Source organism: Pan paniscus, chromosome 16, assembly GCF_029289425.2.
Source record: "Pan paniscus chromosome 16, NHGRI_mPanPan1-v2.0_pri, whole genome shotgun sequence".
Taxonomy (NCBI): domain Eukaryota; kingdom Metazoa; phylum Chordata; class Mammalia; order Primates; family Hominidae; genus Pan; species Pan paniscus.
The window spans coordinates 52,799,659-52,818,111 of NC_073265.2; the positions used below are offsets into that span (position 1 = coordinate 52,799,659).

General features: G+C 38.7%; 1 protein-coding gene and 1 long non-coding RNA gene across 8 annotated transcripts in view; one reads left to right on the forward strand and one right to left on the reverse strand.

The window, feature by feature from the left end:
* The window catches only part of USP3 (ubiquitin specific peptidase 3), an 86,851-nt gene that overhangs the window by 47,087 nt on the left and 21,311 nt on the right, over window positions 1–18,453 (forward strand). For all 6 annotated transcript variants that reach the window (XM_034938893.3, XM_034938894.3, XM_034938896.3 and 3 more), the window contains 5 exons: window positions 2,191–2,274; window positions 5,146–5,227; window positions 6,573–6,655; window positions 8,329–8,442; window positions 11,371–11,484. In XM_034938893.3, coding sequence (XP_034794784.1) covers window positions 2,191–2,274; window positions 5,146–5,227; window positions 6,573–6,655; window positions 8,329–8,442; window positions 11,371–11,484 — 477 coding nt within the window. The remainder of the gene's footprint in view (window positions 1–2,190; window positions 2,275–5,145; window positions 5,228–6,572; window positions 6,656–8,328; window positions 8,443–11,370; window positions 11,485–18,453) is intronic.
* Window positions 1–18,453, reverse strand: part of LOC117976040 (uncharacterized) — a 46,291-nt gene that overhangs the window by 9,143 nt on the left and 18,695 nt on the right. The window contains exons 1-2 of one of the 2 annotated variants that reach the window (XR_010109931.1): window positions 4,770–5,085; window positions 314–360 (exon numbers count right to left, since the gene is read on the reverse strand). This is a non-coding gene — a long non-coding RNA (uncharacterized LOC117976040). Of the gene's footprint in view, window positions 1–313; window positions 361–4,769; window positions 5,086–18,453 lie in introns of those variants that run through there. The other variant, XR_010109932.1, reaches the window with a different exon arrangement.

Consider the following 18,453-nt stretch of genomic DNA (forward strand, 5'->3'; position numbering starts at 1 on the left):
GTTGCATAGAAAAATCATAGAAAAATCATTTGAACTGACTCATTCTGTTGATACAAACTAGATTGGTGATACGCTTTTGGGTAATGCTAGAAATGACATGTTTACCCAGCTGTGCACTCCCATATATCTTGCACAATTTAATAATAAAAGCAAAAGACAATCCTACCAAACTATAACATTGTGCTTAATGGTAAAAGATTTTACACTGCTTCAGTTATTAAGAATTTATATTAATTAAAAGTTTTAAAAATAAAAATTGTATTCCTCAGTTGCAGTAGCCACATTTGCACAGCTCGAGTCTAGATCAACTTACTTTGGTGATGAAAGGGTAGAGAGGCAAAGCTGCTGGACCCAACTGGCCTGGAAGAACAGAGCAAGTCCGTAAATGAGTCTGTACTTTAACAAACGTAATTTTATGACCAAGGCTGACTTCATGTTATACCAGAAAGGATTACCTTAATAAGAAATAAATCAGTTATTTAATTTACTTTGAAATAATTTATTTGTTTAAACAACCACTTATTTGTGGCAGTTAGAGGTTCAGTTTTCAATTAGATATTAATGGCATCGTGTAAATATAGAAAAAGTGATCTGAGTTTGCTCTTAAGACTTCACTTTCCAGATAAATGCTAGCATTTCGAGTTTTGGACACTGAGGATTGTTTTATTCAAACTACATGCATACATTTACGCAAACATAAAATAAAAATGTAAGCAGAAATTCGAGTAGAATAGCAATAAAATTTCATTCTTCAGTGAATGCTTAAGGTTTATAGAGGTACCAAATGCCCTAAGCCCAAATTTACAGACAAAGTAGATCTTATCCTCTTAATATTTATGCCGAGAGGGAGCAAAAAATTAAAACTTTTCACTAATTTAATTTCTTTATGTAGTTGTTATAGGACCAATGAAGAATTTTTTCTCCTGCTGGTAGTACTTTGATAATAGAAAATGGTCCAGGATATAAAAGACTGCTTTTGCTCTTTGTGGAAATGTTGGGAATTGACTTTAGACGCTCGGAGAATATGTTAGAGAAATCTTGATTGACTGCCTGGGTGATCAGTTAATGAGAGTGTGTGTTAAATAATTACATATATAACATTGTAGTGACAGTTTTGAGAAGCATTCACTTAAAATTTTCATTTCTCTGAATAAAAGACACAAGCATGCTTTTTTGTGTAATCTTCTAAAATTACTTTTCCCCACCCCTTTCTCTTTCTCCCTCTTTTTAATAAAATGGTTTTCAGATATGTTTTTGGAATCTGCTAGAGATGACCTAATTTTTACTAACTGCTGTGCTTTCAAAGTTTTGTTTGCTCAGAATGGCAGTGTTATTTTTATTATTCTTTGATAGTAATAACAAATGGTTTCATGCAAAGCATATTCAAAATAATATCTTAGTGCCAGCTTGTAAATTGTTTTTGTTAAAATTGGCCTTATCCCAGGAAAAAATTAAATGCTAATGTGTACAAGTTAAAGTTTATATTATGTGTGATTTCTTACATTATTTGCTTTTTGACTTGTAAAACACACAGAGTATCGGTTTTTAAATATAGCTTAAATATTTTTCTTCAAAGCACTTATCAGTTGCCTGAATGATATAGCCACTGTTTTATACTTTTGTTTTGTAGTGCCTCAGAGTGAAAGAGCATTCTTCTCAGCTCATCTGAATTCAAGCTATTTTAATTAAATTATGTTTAAAATGTGCAGCTTTAACTTTAGTTTTTCTATTCAGATATCCCTACAGGTTAATTACCTCTTCCCTGCTTTTCACTTAAATCTCTCCTTCCCCCAATTCCCCATTAATTTGGGTTGGGAAGTGTCAACTTAAAGCTTTAGGCTTAATGCTACATGAAAAGACTCGGTGCTTTTTATTTCATTTTCCATGTATTAGGCACCACTAAAAAGAATGTAACACATGTAGCAGCTTATTTCATTTTCAAAGGAGGAATTGAAGAGCTTTTGAGTAAAAAACGTGAAAAGAAGCTCATGTTCATTGCCTACGTGGCTTTTAAAAAAGACTCTTGAAAAACATTCCATTGTGAATTCCAGGTCCTCTTTAAACTTACCACCAGCAGTAACTGCCTGCAGAGCCATGTGATCATCTTGGCAACAGCCAGGCCTTTTAGTGATTTCATTACTGTGGTTTCCTCAAGCTCTTTACACACATTGATTAATATTTTCCTTGCAGTTATCGCTGTGATGATTTTGTGGTTAATGACACCAAGCTGGGACTGGTACAGAAAGTCAGAGAACACTTACAGAACTTGGAAAAGTAAGTAATAGGCCTTTGGAAAAAGAAGGGCCTAAGAATGGGGTTGAGGAGTCTTTTAGAATTTTTGAGTGGGGTTTTTGTTGATGAGTTTAATAACTTCATGTTTATAATATGATTGAAATGTTAATAAAATAAACCTTGGCTTTGGATAGCTAAAACTTGGCCCATAGTTAATGGTCATAGCTCTGCATTTATTTTATTTAATATTTGTCATAAACCATATCCAAGGTCCCAAGAGCCTCTTTAAAAAATATTACCCAACAATTTATAAGCTACTCAATTTATTTTGAGGGTACAAGAAAAGGGCAGAAAAAGGTGTGAAATCATCATAGAGTTACTTTTGATAATAGAAAACCCCTGTCAAATGTATTATGAGATCTACTAGGAAGCACTATGATTTATGCATCATTTTTAAGGGAAATTAGGTTTAATGAACATATTGTCCACTTTGCATCTATACAGTGGCACAGGATCCTAGTTTCTTCCTTGCTTGTTAGGGGCAGTTAAATATCAGTTGACATTACGAGGAGCTATGAATACTTTGTCATCATAAAGAAATGAAACTATTTATATGTGAACAGACTTTTATTGGTATAGTCAAATAGTTAGATAAAACTCACTGGACCCGAAATTGAAGCAATAAACAGAAACCCAGCTAGCCATGCCTTTGAAGCTACAGTGGATAGAAGCATGGCTCTGGAATGACTGCTGACTCAAGTGAAATCTCTGTACATCACACCAAATCATTAAGCGCCATCTAATTTATTTTGGCAGTTGATGTGTAGAAGGTATTGTGAAAACATCCACAAAGCAGGAGTCCCTTAGCAAACTTAAGTGTAAAGCCCATAGAATGTTTGAAAATTGCATACTGAAAAGAAATAACCTAACTTCTTTGAGGGCAATACTGTGTAGTGTTTGTTAAAACCACAGACATTATGTATGTCTCATTGACTAACTAGATGATAAAGCCAATACTGGAAGAATAATGATTTCTTTAAATCTAAACCAATTAAAGTACTTCAGGTTTAAGTACTTCTTGGTTTGTCATCTTTTGGCTCTTTTTCAGAGTACTTCTCTTCTAATTTGATGAGTCCTATCTAGGATTAGAGACAGATACACACAGATCCAAAATATTTAATTTTCTCTGAAACTGTTCACAATAAACATGAAGTCTGAGATTCCTGAAGGAATGTATGTAGTATCACTCTTTGGTGTGGTGATGTCCTTCACCCTCTCAGTCTGAAATAAATTAATCAGAACTAAGTCAAAGGGAAAAGAGGGCATTTGAGAACCTGCATGCATTTATACAGTTAAGAAATCTTTTCTTTCCATTGATCACTTCATCAGATGAAAGGTGTCACAGACCACCTGTCTACATGTCTGCTTGGCTCCATGAAAAATCTACCTTACAGCCCATTTCCTATGTTGAAAAACATTACCTAGATTCATTTTTGTGTTTTGCAAACATTGGTTTAATCTGTAGTGGAATTTAGAAACTACGATCATATTTGTGTTACTTAACTTTCGACTATTCCGCATGCCCCGTGGAGCAGCACTGTCCAGCAGAACTTTCTGCAGTGACAGAAATGTTCTCCATCCACTCTAATATGGTAACACTAGCCATACTTGAAAAGTGGCTAGTGCAACTGAGACACTGAATTTTAAACTTCAAGTTTAATTAATTTAAATAGCCACATGGAGTGAATGGCTACTATATTAGATAGCATGGATCTAGAAGATTCTGCATTTTGAGAGTCACTGAGGATAAAATTTAGTAACTTACATTTTTAAAAGGTGAAATGCCTTATTTATATAGGTTACAACTGAAAATGAACTCTTAGGCATTGTCATAAAGAGCATATATACTATGCTTGTGGTTTACCTTCCCCACTTCACAGAATTTGTGAAGGAATAGTTGAACACTATAGTGTATGGAATTGGTCTCTTCATCTTGTGGCTACCAGTACTGTAAGAGAGAGACACACAGTTCTGAAGAACATTTTGAGGTTTGAAGCAACTGTCACTAGTTCTGATGTTTCAAAGACATAATTCATGTGGAAATTCTGTAAGAAAAAAATAATTATTTACTTTGGATGAACTTGGTACTTTTAGAAGGTGGGAGAGAATTGGCGGCCTTAAAAGTCTGTGTTGTTTAACCATAATTTTTACTTCCTTTAGATTAATTTGCCTGAGACATAAAATTTTAAAGTGACCTTTTGAAAACAGAAATAACTTTCTGATAAATTTTAAGCAAAATATTTCTTACATCAAGAAAAATTTTGAGTGATTTTAATTCAGAATTTCCTCACTAATAAGGATGTGTTTTAGAATGTCCTTTGGAGCGTAGCTGCATCTAATGAATGTACATGTGCCTGTATTCCTGTAACTTATTTATCATTCCTCAAACTCAGATCATATCATCATCTATTAAGACAAATGAGCAAAACATGGCATCTTTATTGAAATTAAGAAAGAAATAGCATATGGAGACTTACTGTTAAATTTCAGAACAGTAGTGTCAGACCAGGGTTTTCCTTTTGTTGTGAGGAATGAACCTTCTGGTCTGTGAAGCTTCGCAGTCAGTCAGACAGTGAGAGTGGTGGTGGGGAGTGTCCCACGGGCTGCATCTTCCCGGCCAGCTTTGCCAGGAGCAGTGTCCAGCCCACCTCTGCTGGAGGAGCAATGGGGATTTCCAAGGAAATAGAGCTCCTCGGTTAACTTCAAATACGTGTGGGCCCCAGTAGGCCTGACGAAGCAGTCAGGGAGGTCTCCATGCCCTAGGTGTTGAGGGCAGCTGGAGTTTATTCTTTGACCTGTGGTGTAGCATGCATATATTAATAACTTTTTCACTATCTGTTTATGTTTTAATAGCTCAGCGTTCACAGCTGACAGGCATAGGAAAAGAAAACTTTTGGAAAACTCAACACTAAACAGCAAGTTATTAAAAGTAAATGTAAGTAATTAAAATTTATTCAAATATAAGAGTTAGTTGAGATTTAATCACTGTTTTGTTACAACTCTAACATGTAATGTTACCTGTTACAGACTTTTATAAATGTGTGTCTTGGATTTGGAGCATTTTACACAATGTTTGCCACTTGTACTGTCGATTGTTGCTGTGACCCCAGTGAGTCCATCTGTCAGCACCTTCTTCCCATCAGCATTACTGCTGTGCTCCTCTTCCCTAGAAAACAGTTCACTCTTAATACTTGCTCACACTAATTCGTCATCAGAAAACCCAGCCTTTGTTTTTAAGACTAAGTCTTTAGGTTCAGGCAGCTTTTCCTTTTTTTGAGACGGAGTCCCACTCCGTAGCCCAGGCTGGAGTACAATGGCGCAATCTCGGCTCACTGGAACTTCTGCCTCCCAGGCTGAAGTGATTCTCCTGCCACAGCCTCCCAAGGGGGTGGGACAACAGGTGTACACCACCACGCCTGGCTAATTTTTGTACTTTTTTTTTTTTTTTTTTTTTTTTTGAGACAGAGTCTCACTCTGTCACCCAGGCTGGAGTGCAGTGGCACAATCTTGGCTCATTGCAACCTCAGCCTCCTGGATTCAAGCAATTCTCCTGCCTCAACCTCCCAAGTAGCTGGGATTACAGGCACACGCCACCACGCCCGGCTAATTTTTTCCGTTTTAGTAGAGACGGAGTTTCACCGTGTTGCTCAGGCTGGTCTCGAACTCCTGAGCTCAGGCAATCCACCCACCTCAGCTTCCCAAAGTGCTAGGAGTACAGGCATGAGCCACCACACCCAGCCTTTTTGTATTTTTAGTAGAGACGAGTTTCACCATGTTGGCGGCTTGTCTTGAGGCGCCTGGCCTCAGGCAGCTTTTCAAGATTCATATCCCATTGTTAGGAAAACGTGTATTGGTCGTTTATGTATGGCTTAGAGTTAAAAGTTTGGGGACAAAAATACTTGCGGTGTATATATTTATATTTTTTCCATTTCTCTTAGTTTTTATAGAATCTTAAAAAGGCATTAAGTCTTAAATGTTATTTTAAGGATTTCCTGTTTTTTGCATTGTGTACTCCATGGTACTCATTAATGATGATTTCCTCATAAGCTTTCAATAAGATACTTCTATTTAGAACAATCCCAGGATCAGAAACAGCCTTCTAAAAATATCCAGACATTTATACAGAGACTAGAGAGTTTGTTTGAAATATTCATTGGACAGAAAAGGACCAATTCCAAATTGGCTTGGTGCTAGAGTTTCAGAGGCCTTTCCTTAGCTTTGATGTTTGAAACAGTTGGCCTTCCCTTGGCATTACTGATGGCTTCTTGTACCACTTACAGGGAAGCACCACTGCCATTTGTGCCACAGGCCTTCGGAATTTGGGGAACACATGTTTCATGAATGCCATCCTTCAGTCACTCAGGTAACGCTACAGTCAGAGCTTAAGTGTCTGACATTAAAGGTTAAGAGCACGGGCTCTGGCTCCCTATCTCGTCTGCCACTAACTCTAGTCATATGGTTTGGAGCAAGATACCTTAATTTCCTGTGCTTTTGTTTCCTCATCAGTAAAATTGGGGACAGTAGTTCCTACCTCATGGGGTAGTTGGGAAGATTGAATAATGTAATTTGTCTAAAGTACTTAGAGCAGTGTCCTGCAGTGAATAGTTGTTTGCGGTTATTTCCGGTTGCTTTTTGAATAGGCTAGAACTGAGGTCAGCAAACTTTTTCTGTGAAAGGCCTGATAGTAAACATTTTAGTATTTCATGCTACAGTCTCTCTCAGATATCCCCCACCCCCACCCCCCCGCTCTTTATTGAAACAACACTTTAGGGCCAGGTGCAGTGGCTCAGGCCTGTAATCACACCAGCAATTTGGGAGGCTGAGGCGGGCAGATCACCTGAAGTCAGGAGTTCGAGACCAGCCTGGCCAACATAGTGAAACCCCATCTCTACTAAAAATACAAAAATTAGCTGGGCGTGGTGGCGTGCGCCTCTAGTCCCAGCTGCTTGGGAGGCTGAGGCAGGAGAATCGCTTGAACCCAGGAGGTGGAAGTTGCAGTGAGCCGAGATGGCGCCACTACACTCCAGCCTGGGTGACAAAGCGAGACCCTGTCTCAAAAATAAATAAATTAATTAATTAATTAAATAAAACAACACTTTAAAAATTTAAAACTCGCTTTAAGAGCTGCCTGGTGGAGGGCTAGATTTGGCCTGTGGGCTACAGTTTGCAGACCCCTGGGTTACAGAGAGCCTTGTTCAGAGAGCTTATTTCAGTCATTAGTTAAGTTTTAACCCATTTATGTCAGAGGTTGCAATTTTTCTGTATGAAAAATCAGACGTTGGTGATGACCTTGATCAGTACGATATAAATAACTCCCAGAAGCTTAGCGTTCCAATAATGGAACACTAGGCATAAATGGGTTAATCAAGGTCATAAGATGAGATGTCTTCAAAATATGAGACAAGTAGTAAAAATAAAATAGTCAACAAGGCTGACTTAAGTTTTGTAGAATAAATTATTTTGAAAGTTGCATACTTTTAGATTTTAATGAGACATCAAAGGCCAGAATAAATGATCTTCCCAAGGTTACATTGCTGATAAGAAGCGGAAGGCATATTTGATCTCTCCTGGAAGGCACTGCCTCTTAGCTTATCTCTTCTTGCTCAAAGAGGAAATTATAATCACTACTGAATTCTCCTTAGGATTCTGTATAGTGTATCAAAATAATATGGTCAGTTTCATGGTTTGTTTTTATTTGAGGAAATTATTGAATAACTGGAAACAAGCAACCGAAAAGAAAGAAATGGTGACTACCTATAGCTGGAGGGAGAATTGGGGATTTTTTTGAAAAGAGATTTTGTTTTCAGCTCTTTGTTTTTTGTTTTTGTTTTTTTACAAAGTCATCTGTCTATACTGTTTTCTTAGAGGAAGGAAAAATCATAATGAAGAAACTGAATGCAAGAGATTGCACTGAGTACAGTTTAAATGAGACAATTGAAAAATGGCAGTTTCAAAATGTATATGTAGGCTTCATCAACTTTCTTTACAGTCCTATTCTTTTCTTTTTAAAATATTTTTCCCTTCCTTTTAAAATAGTAACATTGAGCAGTTTTGCTGTTATTTCAAAGAACTGCCCGCCGTGGAGTTAAGGAATGGGAAAACAGCAGGAAGGCGGACATACCACACCAGGAGCCAAGGGGATAACAATGTGTGAGTTCTAAGAGTATGTCCTTTCTGGCTTTGAGTTACGAAACAAATTACTTTCACTGGTGGTTTCCATTGTACTATGTGAGCTAACAGGCACATGCCTTAAAAAAAAATCTTCTAAAAATTGTGTTTAAATATCTAGTTAGCAATCTTCATAATTGTTGGAATTCCGGCCGGGTGTGGTGGCTCGCGCCTGTTATCCCAGCACTTTGGGATGCTGAGGCGGGTGGATCACCTGAGGTCAGTCAAGACCAGCCTGGTCAACATGGTGAAACCCCATCTCTACTAAATATATAAAAATTAGCCGGGCATAGTGGCGGGTACCTGTAATCCCAGCTACTCGGGAGGCTGAGGCAGGAGAATCGCTTGAACCCAAGAGGCAGAGGTTGCGGTGAGCCGAGATCGCGCCACTGCACTCCAGCCTAGGTGACAGGGCGAGACTCCATCTCAAAAAAAAAAAAAAAATTGTTGGGATTCCTTTATTTACCGTAACAGGAGGGATAAATTTAGCATTCTACTTATTGACTCTGCAGATTTGGGCATTCTAGAATTGGCATCTAGATATGAAATGCAGTTCTAGGTGTAGATGACTATGAATCTCATTAGTCCATGTGAGTTGATTTGTCTGACAGTGTTAGGTAAACCTGTCTTGGATACTGAAATTAATTTGTAGTCAACAAATTAGTTGTGGGGGAATAAAGTCAATTTTTGGTTGATACGGAGAGGGGGGAAAAAAACGGACAAGTGCTCATTAAGAACCAATCCTGTATCCTCATTTGGTGTAGACCTCCCTTATTTGTGGTTCAGAAGATCTTTCATTATGACAATTGTAGTGGGCACATTTTTCATATCTTAACTTTACAGCTCTTTTTCAGAAGGACTGTGACTCATACTCCTTATATATTTAATGTTTTCTCTGTCTGCCTCCTCCACTTCCACACACTTCCATTCTCACTCATTCTGAAGGGGTGATCTGACACTGTCCTGCCTTGGTGGCTGAGGGAGAGTAGGACTGAACATGTCAGAATAATGGGCAGTAGGGCGAGAGTCACAGTGCAGGGAAACTGGAAAGCCAGGCGTGGAGCAGGGCTGGAATGACGTCACTACAAGTGGTGTTTGAAGGGAGTTTCCCTCACAGCAGCATCTAGGATGAGTTGAGCAGCATCTAGGATGAGTTGAAAGTGCCTGCATTCAAGGAGGCTTTGTACTCTACAGTAATCAGGTCAGAGGGGACAGCAGTGAAACAGTAGAAAAAATACATGTGTATGAGTTAAGAGAAGAGTTAGTAGTACTTGATGCATTCATGTCATGCAGGGTTGAGTTGCAGACTGTAGAAATTGCCTTTGGCTGATTTAGGCAGAAAAGGAATTTACTGCAGGGCTACTGGTGAGCTAATCATACTGGGTGAGTGAAAAATCAGGTCTGGAGTCCGAGGCAGCAGCACCGCAGTCACAGTCACCCCACAGAACTGTCCTGTAAGGCCACCACTGCCTCTGGTGCCCAGCGCAGGAGCCGAGTTCCTGTTGCCAGCACTGCTGGAGATGGGTGCTGGCGGACACGGCCATGCTGCTGCCCTGCACTCCGGATGGTGCTCTTTGCCCCCACTGCTACCAGAGAGGATTTGGTGCCATCCCTTCTTCTTTGTGTCACTAACTCCTGCTTCGGATGGGCGAAGCCCAGGCTGTGTACCTGTGCTCTGACTGCAAGGGAGCCTGAGAAGGCGAGTGTCTGGCTGTTTAGCTTCGGAAGTGGGAGGCAAACTCTTAAAAGTAGGGATTCTCCAACATAGGAAGAGGGTTCAAGTACTAGGAAGTCAAAAATATGATTTGTATTCCAGGGACCTATGTGATTGTGAGGGTTGAGAAAGAAGATATTGAGATTCTCTGAGATATCAATCAAGTATCCGAAAATATGGTGCTTATATTGACAGCTATGGAAGTTGAAGTTGAGTTGGATCAGTTTAGCCACAGGTGTAGAAAACCAAAATTAAGTGACTTAAACATCCATGGTTTGTTTCCTCACATAAAAGTCAGAGGCTGTCTGTCTAGGGTGGTTTGACAAAGCCATCGGGCTCCTCCTGGCTTTCTGTTCCACCAACCTCCAGAGGCCCTATCCATCCACATAGTCCCCCATGGTGCTGGGGCTCCCCAACTCCGTCCTCATTCCTAGCAGGAAGAAGGAAAGGATTATTATAGGACTACTCTTTCTTTTTAAGACATTTCCCAGAATTTGGACACACTCAGTTTTTTATTGGGAGAGTTTATATGCCCAGGAAAAAAATGAGCGTTCTATTCATATGCGAGAAGAGTGTGGATATTGGGTGATAGGAGAGGTGTACAGAGAGCAGTAGATGCTGGAGCCGGTCAGTGCACATAGAGGTGAAAGTGACAAGAGGACCTCCCGCAGAAAATTCCTGCTGGAAACTGGAGAAGTTTAAATAAAAATAGTCATGAGAAAATCTGACTTTTGGAGTTGAGAGTCACTGGTGGAGAGCTGAGTGGTGAAGGTTAGTGACACAGGCTGGAGTCTGGGGGTGCTAGTGAGTGGCAAGAAGGACAAGGCAGGAGGGGGACAAAGAAAGCCGAATGCTTGTTTTGCATTTTGAAAATGTACATTCTTAAGTCATTTGGCCTATAACTCACCCAGTGCTGTATGGTTTGCTTGCGTGTTTTAACTCAAAGTGTACAAACATGGTGGTGCATGGGCACACTCAGAGTTAACCATATGGTTACAAATTAGCTTTGTCAGAATTCCTGCTACTTTTATGGGTTTTTGAGATGCTCTTATGTATCTTTCAGACTTTCTTCAGAAAAGACCAAATCCTTTTTAAGTGTTCATTTCCTATATATTAGGCATTTTAGATGGGTGGACGCTGTGTTGAAATTGTAGCCTCTCACTAATCTGAGGGCACTGTCCTTTCCTCTTTTGCAGGTCTTTGGTAGAAGAGTTTAGAAAGACACTCTGTGCTTTATGGCAAGGCAGCCAGACTGCATTTAGCCCAGAGTCCTTATTTTATGTTGTTTGGAAGATTATGCCAAACTTTAGGTAAGTATTATATAAAGATATTTTAAAACATTAATATTAGTGTTTATACTGTTCCTGAAATAATTCCTAATGAAGCGGTTATATTCTAAATATTCTAAATACTTAAGACTGGGTTGGTGTTTTTTTCTTTTTAAGAAGAAGAGCTGAAATTGAATACATCTGACTAAACACATGTGTTTATTTAAATAATAGACTATAGAAATGTCTTTAACAAGAGGTGGGGTATTTTGTTGCTATAAACATAAAGCCCTTATAAATAACTTATGCGCACTAGGAAAACATACTGGACAAAATTTCCTTAATTCTTTCACAATGTAGAATAATTACCATCACACACTGTCTTGTTATTCCAGCTAAAAAAATTAATAAGATCAGTAGAAGTGCATGGTGTTGTATGAACTGTTCGGAGCTGAGTTCGGCAGCTCTGGGAAGGCTGTGGTCAAGCGCCTGGGATGCACTCTCCAGAAGGCAGCTGTGCCACATCCCGGTGTGGCCAGAGAGCTGCTGTGGTGCCCATGCTTTCTGTCTCGCCTCACTTGAGCAAAATACACCTCTGCTGTACACCTAGCTGTCAGAGGAATCCTGCCTCTTCTCGTAGGTCTGTCATCCCTGTAGGGATTCGGGTGATAGCAGCTTTGAGGCACTGCAGGTGTTTGACAGCAGCCTTGGCCACCTTCTGCCGATTTTACCCTTCTGAAGCAAGTCATGGTTCTTACTAGTTATGATTTTGGCACCTAATATACATCCCTTCTACTTTTCTTTAAAAAAAATTCATGCTGTAGTAAACTTAGCCATCTATCTTGCCCTATTGCCTAAAAAGATGTAGTTAATATAGATAAATATTTAAAAGGTAATTAACTTCAAAGGACTTTAAATTGTTGCTAAAAAGTCTAGTCTTGAGGATCTGACATGAGTAACTAGTGTTAACCCTAGTCTTGGTTTTGAAAGAAACTCCTTTTATGTATCATACTATTTAAATCTCCTGTCAGGAAAAACATAAGAATTTGAGAATGTCTTGACTTTAAGAAGGAAAGGCAGGAATGACAGTTAAGTTACCACTGCCCAGGTCTGGACCTAATAAAAAAATTTCTAACATAAATCACCTAGTAGACTCTTGATAGAAGTTTAGTCTTTGTGTTTTATTATTATATAATAATAGTTTACATTTATTGAATGCCTACTGTGTGCCACCCACTGGGTATTTTTTATCTGGTCTTCATTAAAAAACAAGCAAGAACAAAATTCCAGCCAAGCAGGAAATATTGCCCCCATTTTAGAGGAGACAAAACTGAGACAGAGAGGAGAAGTGACTTGTTTAAGTTTATACATCTAGTGGGGTAATGACCAAAATTAGAGTCCAGGTGTTTGTGGAGTTGGCTAATAATAGATGTGTTGACAATGATTTGCCCACATACCTTGAACAAGGCCCATTAACTAATTTGATACTGTTTTCCTTGATCCCCATGGTGACCAAGATCCCTCATTCTTGAAAGCTTAGAAACATTATCATATTTTATACAGTAGAAATCTGCTTTTCCTGTAAATCTTTCCACATCTCTGTCCTTTCTAGCTTCTGTAGCCCAACTGTGAGCATGATGTAGTTTTTAGCTGTTTAATTTCCACATTGGAATATTCCTACTGATGAAGGAATAAGGTAACCAGGCTGACGAATGTAGCATGTGGGGTCTCTGGGGAAGATTTCAGATCATACATGAACTCTTAAATTTCTTGAATGGCTGATGAGAATAGGGTGCTTTTGTATTCTTAGCTGGGCTTGCTCTTAGTTCTGCAGTAATTGAGATTGTTCCCCATTTTTATGTAATCAAAGAACAGTTTTTCTCTTGGTCAGATCTAGATCTTGAGATTATATCATGGATAAAGCTTTAGTGCAGGGTCAATGCACAATGCCCAGGTGTGAGGCAGGGAGGTGGGGCTTGCTTTTTACAGCTCTTACCCTGTGAGGTATGCAGGTAAGATTCTTATAACATGCCTGTGTGTAAGTGCATGAATCTTGATTTATGTTTATTTATAATCCCGAAGGAATTTTTTTTAGGTTTAAAAAGCCCATTTTCCTTGATTAACACATGACAGACAGTGTCTAGAGAACTTGATCCTTTGGGATGAAATATGAGGACTCTGAAATACAAACATGCATGTAGAAGTAGAAACATCTTTCATCTATTAAATACACAAATATATATACATACACACACCCCCAGAACACACACACCCTCAATGTAATCAGCAGCTTTGGATAGAGAAATCATTAAGCCTATTCTTTCTTTTTTCCCCCCACTGAAACTAAAAGCCAGTTACCTAGCAGGGAAAATTTTCTTGAAGTTTTGACCTTTTCCAACATACATATGTACTTACCACACTTCTTATGATTTCTTAGTATGTTCAGCTCTTTCTATCCTTTTGCTTTTCATAAAAATACTTTAAAGTGTATTTTCTTAAATAGGCAAAAACATATGTGGTTCAAAATTCAAAAGGTAACAAAAGAATATGCAGTGAATGTTTTATTCTGTTCCCTAGCCATTCATTCTGTTTTCTGGAAGCAACCATAGTTACTAGAGTTTTGTGTATCCTTTCAGATATTCTGTGTGCATATACAGACAAGTGTGTGTGTGTGTTCATGTCATTTTTAATGTAATTGGTGATGTATCATCTTTTTTTCCCCACTTTGAGATGATTCATATTAGTATACAAGTAGCTTCCTCAGACCATTTTACAGTTGTATCATAATTTGTGTCCAAGTCCCCTCCCAGTGGCTTTATGGACTGTTTCTAGTCTTTGCTGTTCTAAACAGTGATGCAGTGAGTAGTCTTTTACATACATGTGCAGGTATCTAAGAGAGAAAGTGCCAGGCTCAAGGAAATGTGCTTCTGTAATTTTGATAGTCTTTTCTGCTAGCCTTTGTCACTCCTTGCTTTTCTTAACAGAGCTCTGTCTTGCTGCTTTGCTGTCTCTGTATGTCATGTGCTTCTGCCCACAGGATTTGCCTTGTGGTCCCTATCTCTTTGTCTAGGATCCCGGTTAAAGCTAACACTCTTCAGGAAAGTCTCTTGATGATTCAAATCAGGTCTTTCTGTACAACCTGATTTAATATATTTGTCTTGACTTCCCAAGATGGAACTTTATTTTTTTAAATCAGTTCTTGTTATAATTAATGTTTAAAATGATGGGTAAATAATCATTGGCACATAATTCTTATATTTGCTTGCTCTTCTCAGGTTTATAGACAATGTAAAGGATTTTTGTAGACAAAAAATAGATCTTTGCCTGTGATGCTTTTTTTTTTTTAATTTTATTTTTTATTTGAGTCTCGCTTTGTAGCCGAGACTGGAGTGCAGTGGCATGATCTGGGCTCACTGCAGGATCCTCTGCTTCCTGGGTTCAAGTGATTCTCCTGCCTCAGCCTCTCAAGTAGCTGGGACTACAGGTGCGTGCCACCATACCTGGCTAATTTTTTTGTATTTTTAATAGAGACGGGGTTTCACTATGTTGGCTAGGCTGGTCTCAAACTCCTGACCTCGTGATCCACCCGTCTTGGCCTCCCAAAGTGCTGGGATTACAGTTGTGACCCACTGTGCCTGGCCACGTGTGATACTTTAATTAAAGTTTTATTTAACAATAGTCTTTTTGGGATATTTGTGAAAAGATTTTAAAATACTATGCTATTGATATTTGATATTTAAACCATTTTCATTGTAGCCAAGAATTTTGCTATTGTATTTGTGTGTTTGTAAACACTAATTCATTCTTGTCAGTTTTGTTTTCTGGTGTTTTTGTTTTGAGGAAACTCAGTCATGATTGTTGCCAAATACTGAGTAGGAATACATTTAACTTATTTTCGTTTTGCAGATATTTTGGCCAAAACAACAACTTTAGAATTCTTTTTTTAATGTCAAGGATATTTTAAATATGAGCAGAACCTAAAATTCTAACATATCTTAGGTATTTTAGATTATACATATGTATATCTCTTTCTACATACAATATATACAGATTATATACTGGCACTGCCAAGACACAGAAAATAGTAATGTGCAGGCATGTCATAGTTAAGTATGTGGTGGGAACACATGAGTCCTTCTATGTGCCTATATTCTGGGATGTTAATTTCATTATTTGGAACGTCTGCTTTTCACACTCAAGCAGGTGCAAACTAACATTTTATTTGATTTTTTTTGAGACAGTCTCGCTCTGTTGCCCAGGCTGGAGTGCAGTGGCACGATCTCGGCTCACTGCAAGCTCCACCTCCCAGGTTCACACCATTCTCCTGCCTCAGCCTCCCGAGTAGCTGGGACTACAGGCGCCTGCAACCACGCCCGGCTAATTTTTTGTATTTTTAGTGGAGACGGGGTTTCACCGTGTTAGCCAGGATGGTCTCGATCTCCTGACCTCATGATCTGCCCGCCTCAGCCTCCGAAAGTGCTGGGATTACAGGCGTGAGCCACCGTGCCCGGCCGAATTTTTGTATTTTTTGGTAGATGGGATTTTGCCATGTTGGCCAGGCTGGTCTCAAACTCCTGACCTCAGGTGATCCTTCTGCCTCAGCCTCCCAAAGTGCTGGGATTACAGGCGTGAGCCACCACACCCAGCTTGATCATTTTTTATTGGAACATTTATTTGTCTTTAAGATTTGGGGAAATTTGGTTTGTAGTCATTGTGCCAAAACCTTGTGAAGAGACAGTTGCCGCGTGTTCCTGTACACTGTGCTTCAGCGGTGTTCGGAATGGATGGTTCAAGACCTTCTAGGCTTTCTGTGTTTGCAGTGTGCTCTCTCCCCCAGTGATTTCTCACAGCATCCTCATGACAGATTTAGGAGAAGGGGGTAATGTTTGTCTGATGTGACAAATGAGAGAAGGAACAGTGTTAAAATTGGAGCCACAGTTGGCTGGGTATGGTGGCTCACGCCTGTAATCCCAGCACTTTGGGAGGCCGAGGCGGGCGGATCACGAGTCAGGAGATCGAGACCATCCTGGTCAACATGGTGAAACCCCGCCTCTACCAAAAATACAAAAATTAGCTGGGCGTGGTGGCACGTGCCTGTAATCCCAGCTACTCTGGAGCTGAGTGAGGCAGGAGAATCCCTTGAACCAGGGAGTCGGAGGTTGCAGTGAGCCAAGATAGCACCGTTGCACTCCAGCCTGACGACAGAGCGAGACTCCATCTAAAAAAAAAAAAAAAAAAAAAAAAATTGGAGCCAGTTATTTGCCTCTGTTTTCTTTTCTCCTGTACTTCTGGTCTGTCACAGGGACACTAGGTCTTCATAAATGCATTTCCTCACTAATTCTCAAACAGCTGTTTGGGTGACATTGCTGAAATATGTATACAAAACATAAACACAGCACCCAAATGTGAGGACTGTTTCCTTTAACATGATTATAAAACAAGAGAAACTGAAGTTGACTACACAGTCAATTCTGAAGCCCAGTCATACAACTAGGAAATGATTGAAAAGATAACTGAAATTTGTTGAATTTAATATGCTAAATAAAATATTAAGGCTTTCAGATAAGTCAATGAAGTTATACATTTAAATGTTTAGAAAGAGAATTGTAAATGTCTGTTTAGTAAGAATTAGAAAAAGTTCCAGTCTGAGCAGCAGGGAGTGTTCCCTGGTAAATTTCACAAGTTGAAATAGACTCATAACCTACCTTTATAGAATAGCTGAGTGTTCCGTGATCTCATGTAGTTTAAAGAAGATGTGTTTGTAATGGTATAGGAAACATAGAAAATAATGCATTTTGATATAAGAAAATCACGGTATGGTTGGACACATACATTAATGTACACGAGGCACATTGTTTTTAAAAATGGGATGGGCTTGTGTTGACTTGATGAAAATGCAAATTGGTATAGCTATAAGGTGCTGGTTTTCATGATACATTTTAGGAAAATGACTTAGATATTAGGTTATTTTGGGGAGAGAATGAAATTTTTTTGTAAGTGATAGAATTTCAGATACTAAAACTACTAATCTTACCTTTGAGTCATGAAAATCATGGATATTGTATTAAATAAGTTTAAGGTACCTCCTTAGATATACAAAGGAACTACCAACTTTGAATGCTTTTGGCTGAATTTTAACATTTTTATTGATGAGCCTTAGAAGAAATACTTGAACACATATATTGATATTTAGTTGCCAGCTAGTTTAGAAAAAGCTACAGTGAAATGCCAGAGTAACTTCTGACTTTAAGTTCCAAAGTTCCATTGGTTAGGGAGATTGTTTTCATAATTTATAATTTCCAGGAAAAGGGGAAAATATATACTGACAGAAACTCTGGTTGGAAGAAATTTTATGGAACCGTTGCCTGGAAGAGTAGTGGGAGTTTTGAATCTTAAGACGACACCAGAAAAACTTAATGATTTAGATTAATTAAAGAGACCTTCCATGCTGGCAAAATGCAGACAGAAGTTTTTTTTATTTTAGTTTTATAAAAGTACTTTATATAGCAATGCTTTCTTTATTTCATCCAAGTAACTTCCCAGACCTTCCACCTGTTCCAGTTTCATTTTGTCCGCCTTCGTTCCTGTTCACTGTCATTGATCTATATATTCATATAAGAATTTCATATAGTTTCCTGTCTGACTATACTGTAAGAAGTAACCTCAGAATATGTTGTTATATAAATTCAAGTTTTAGGATAGAGCATAACTGTATATGAGCCAATGCATTTTTAAAAAGTATTTAACTCTTTCAGTAAAGTTTTTCTTCCTTTCAGGCAGTGTTTAAAAATTAGTATCTTTCAATCTAAGGAGTCATTAATAATTTTAAATTCCCCTTTCTTATAGTAGTGGTTCACACCTGGTTTTCTAGTGAGGGTAAGAGGTCAAGCTATGACATTGGAGCATCTTCTAGAGAGGTTATGTGGGCAGGGAGAAGAGTCAGAGTCCACCAGGAAACAAAGGTGTAGTCCCATCTCTGTTACTCTCTTGCTGTAGGACTTTGGGGAAGTC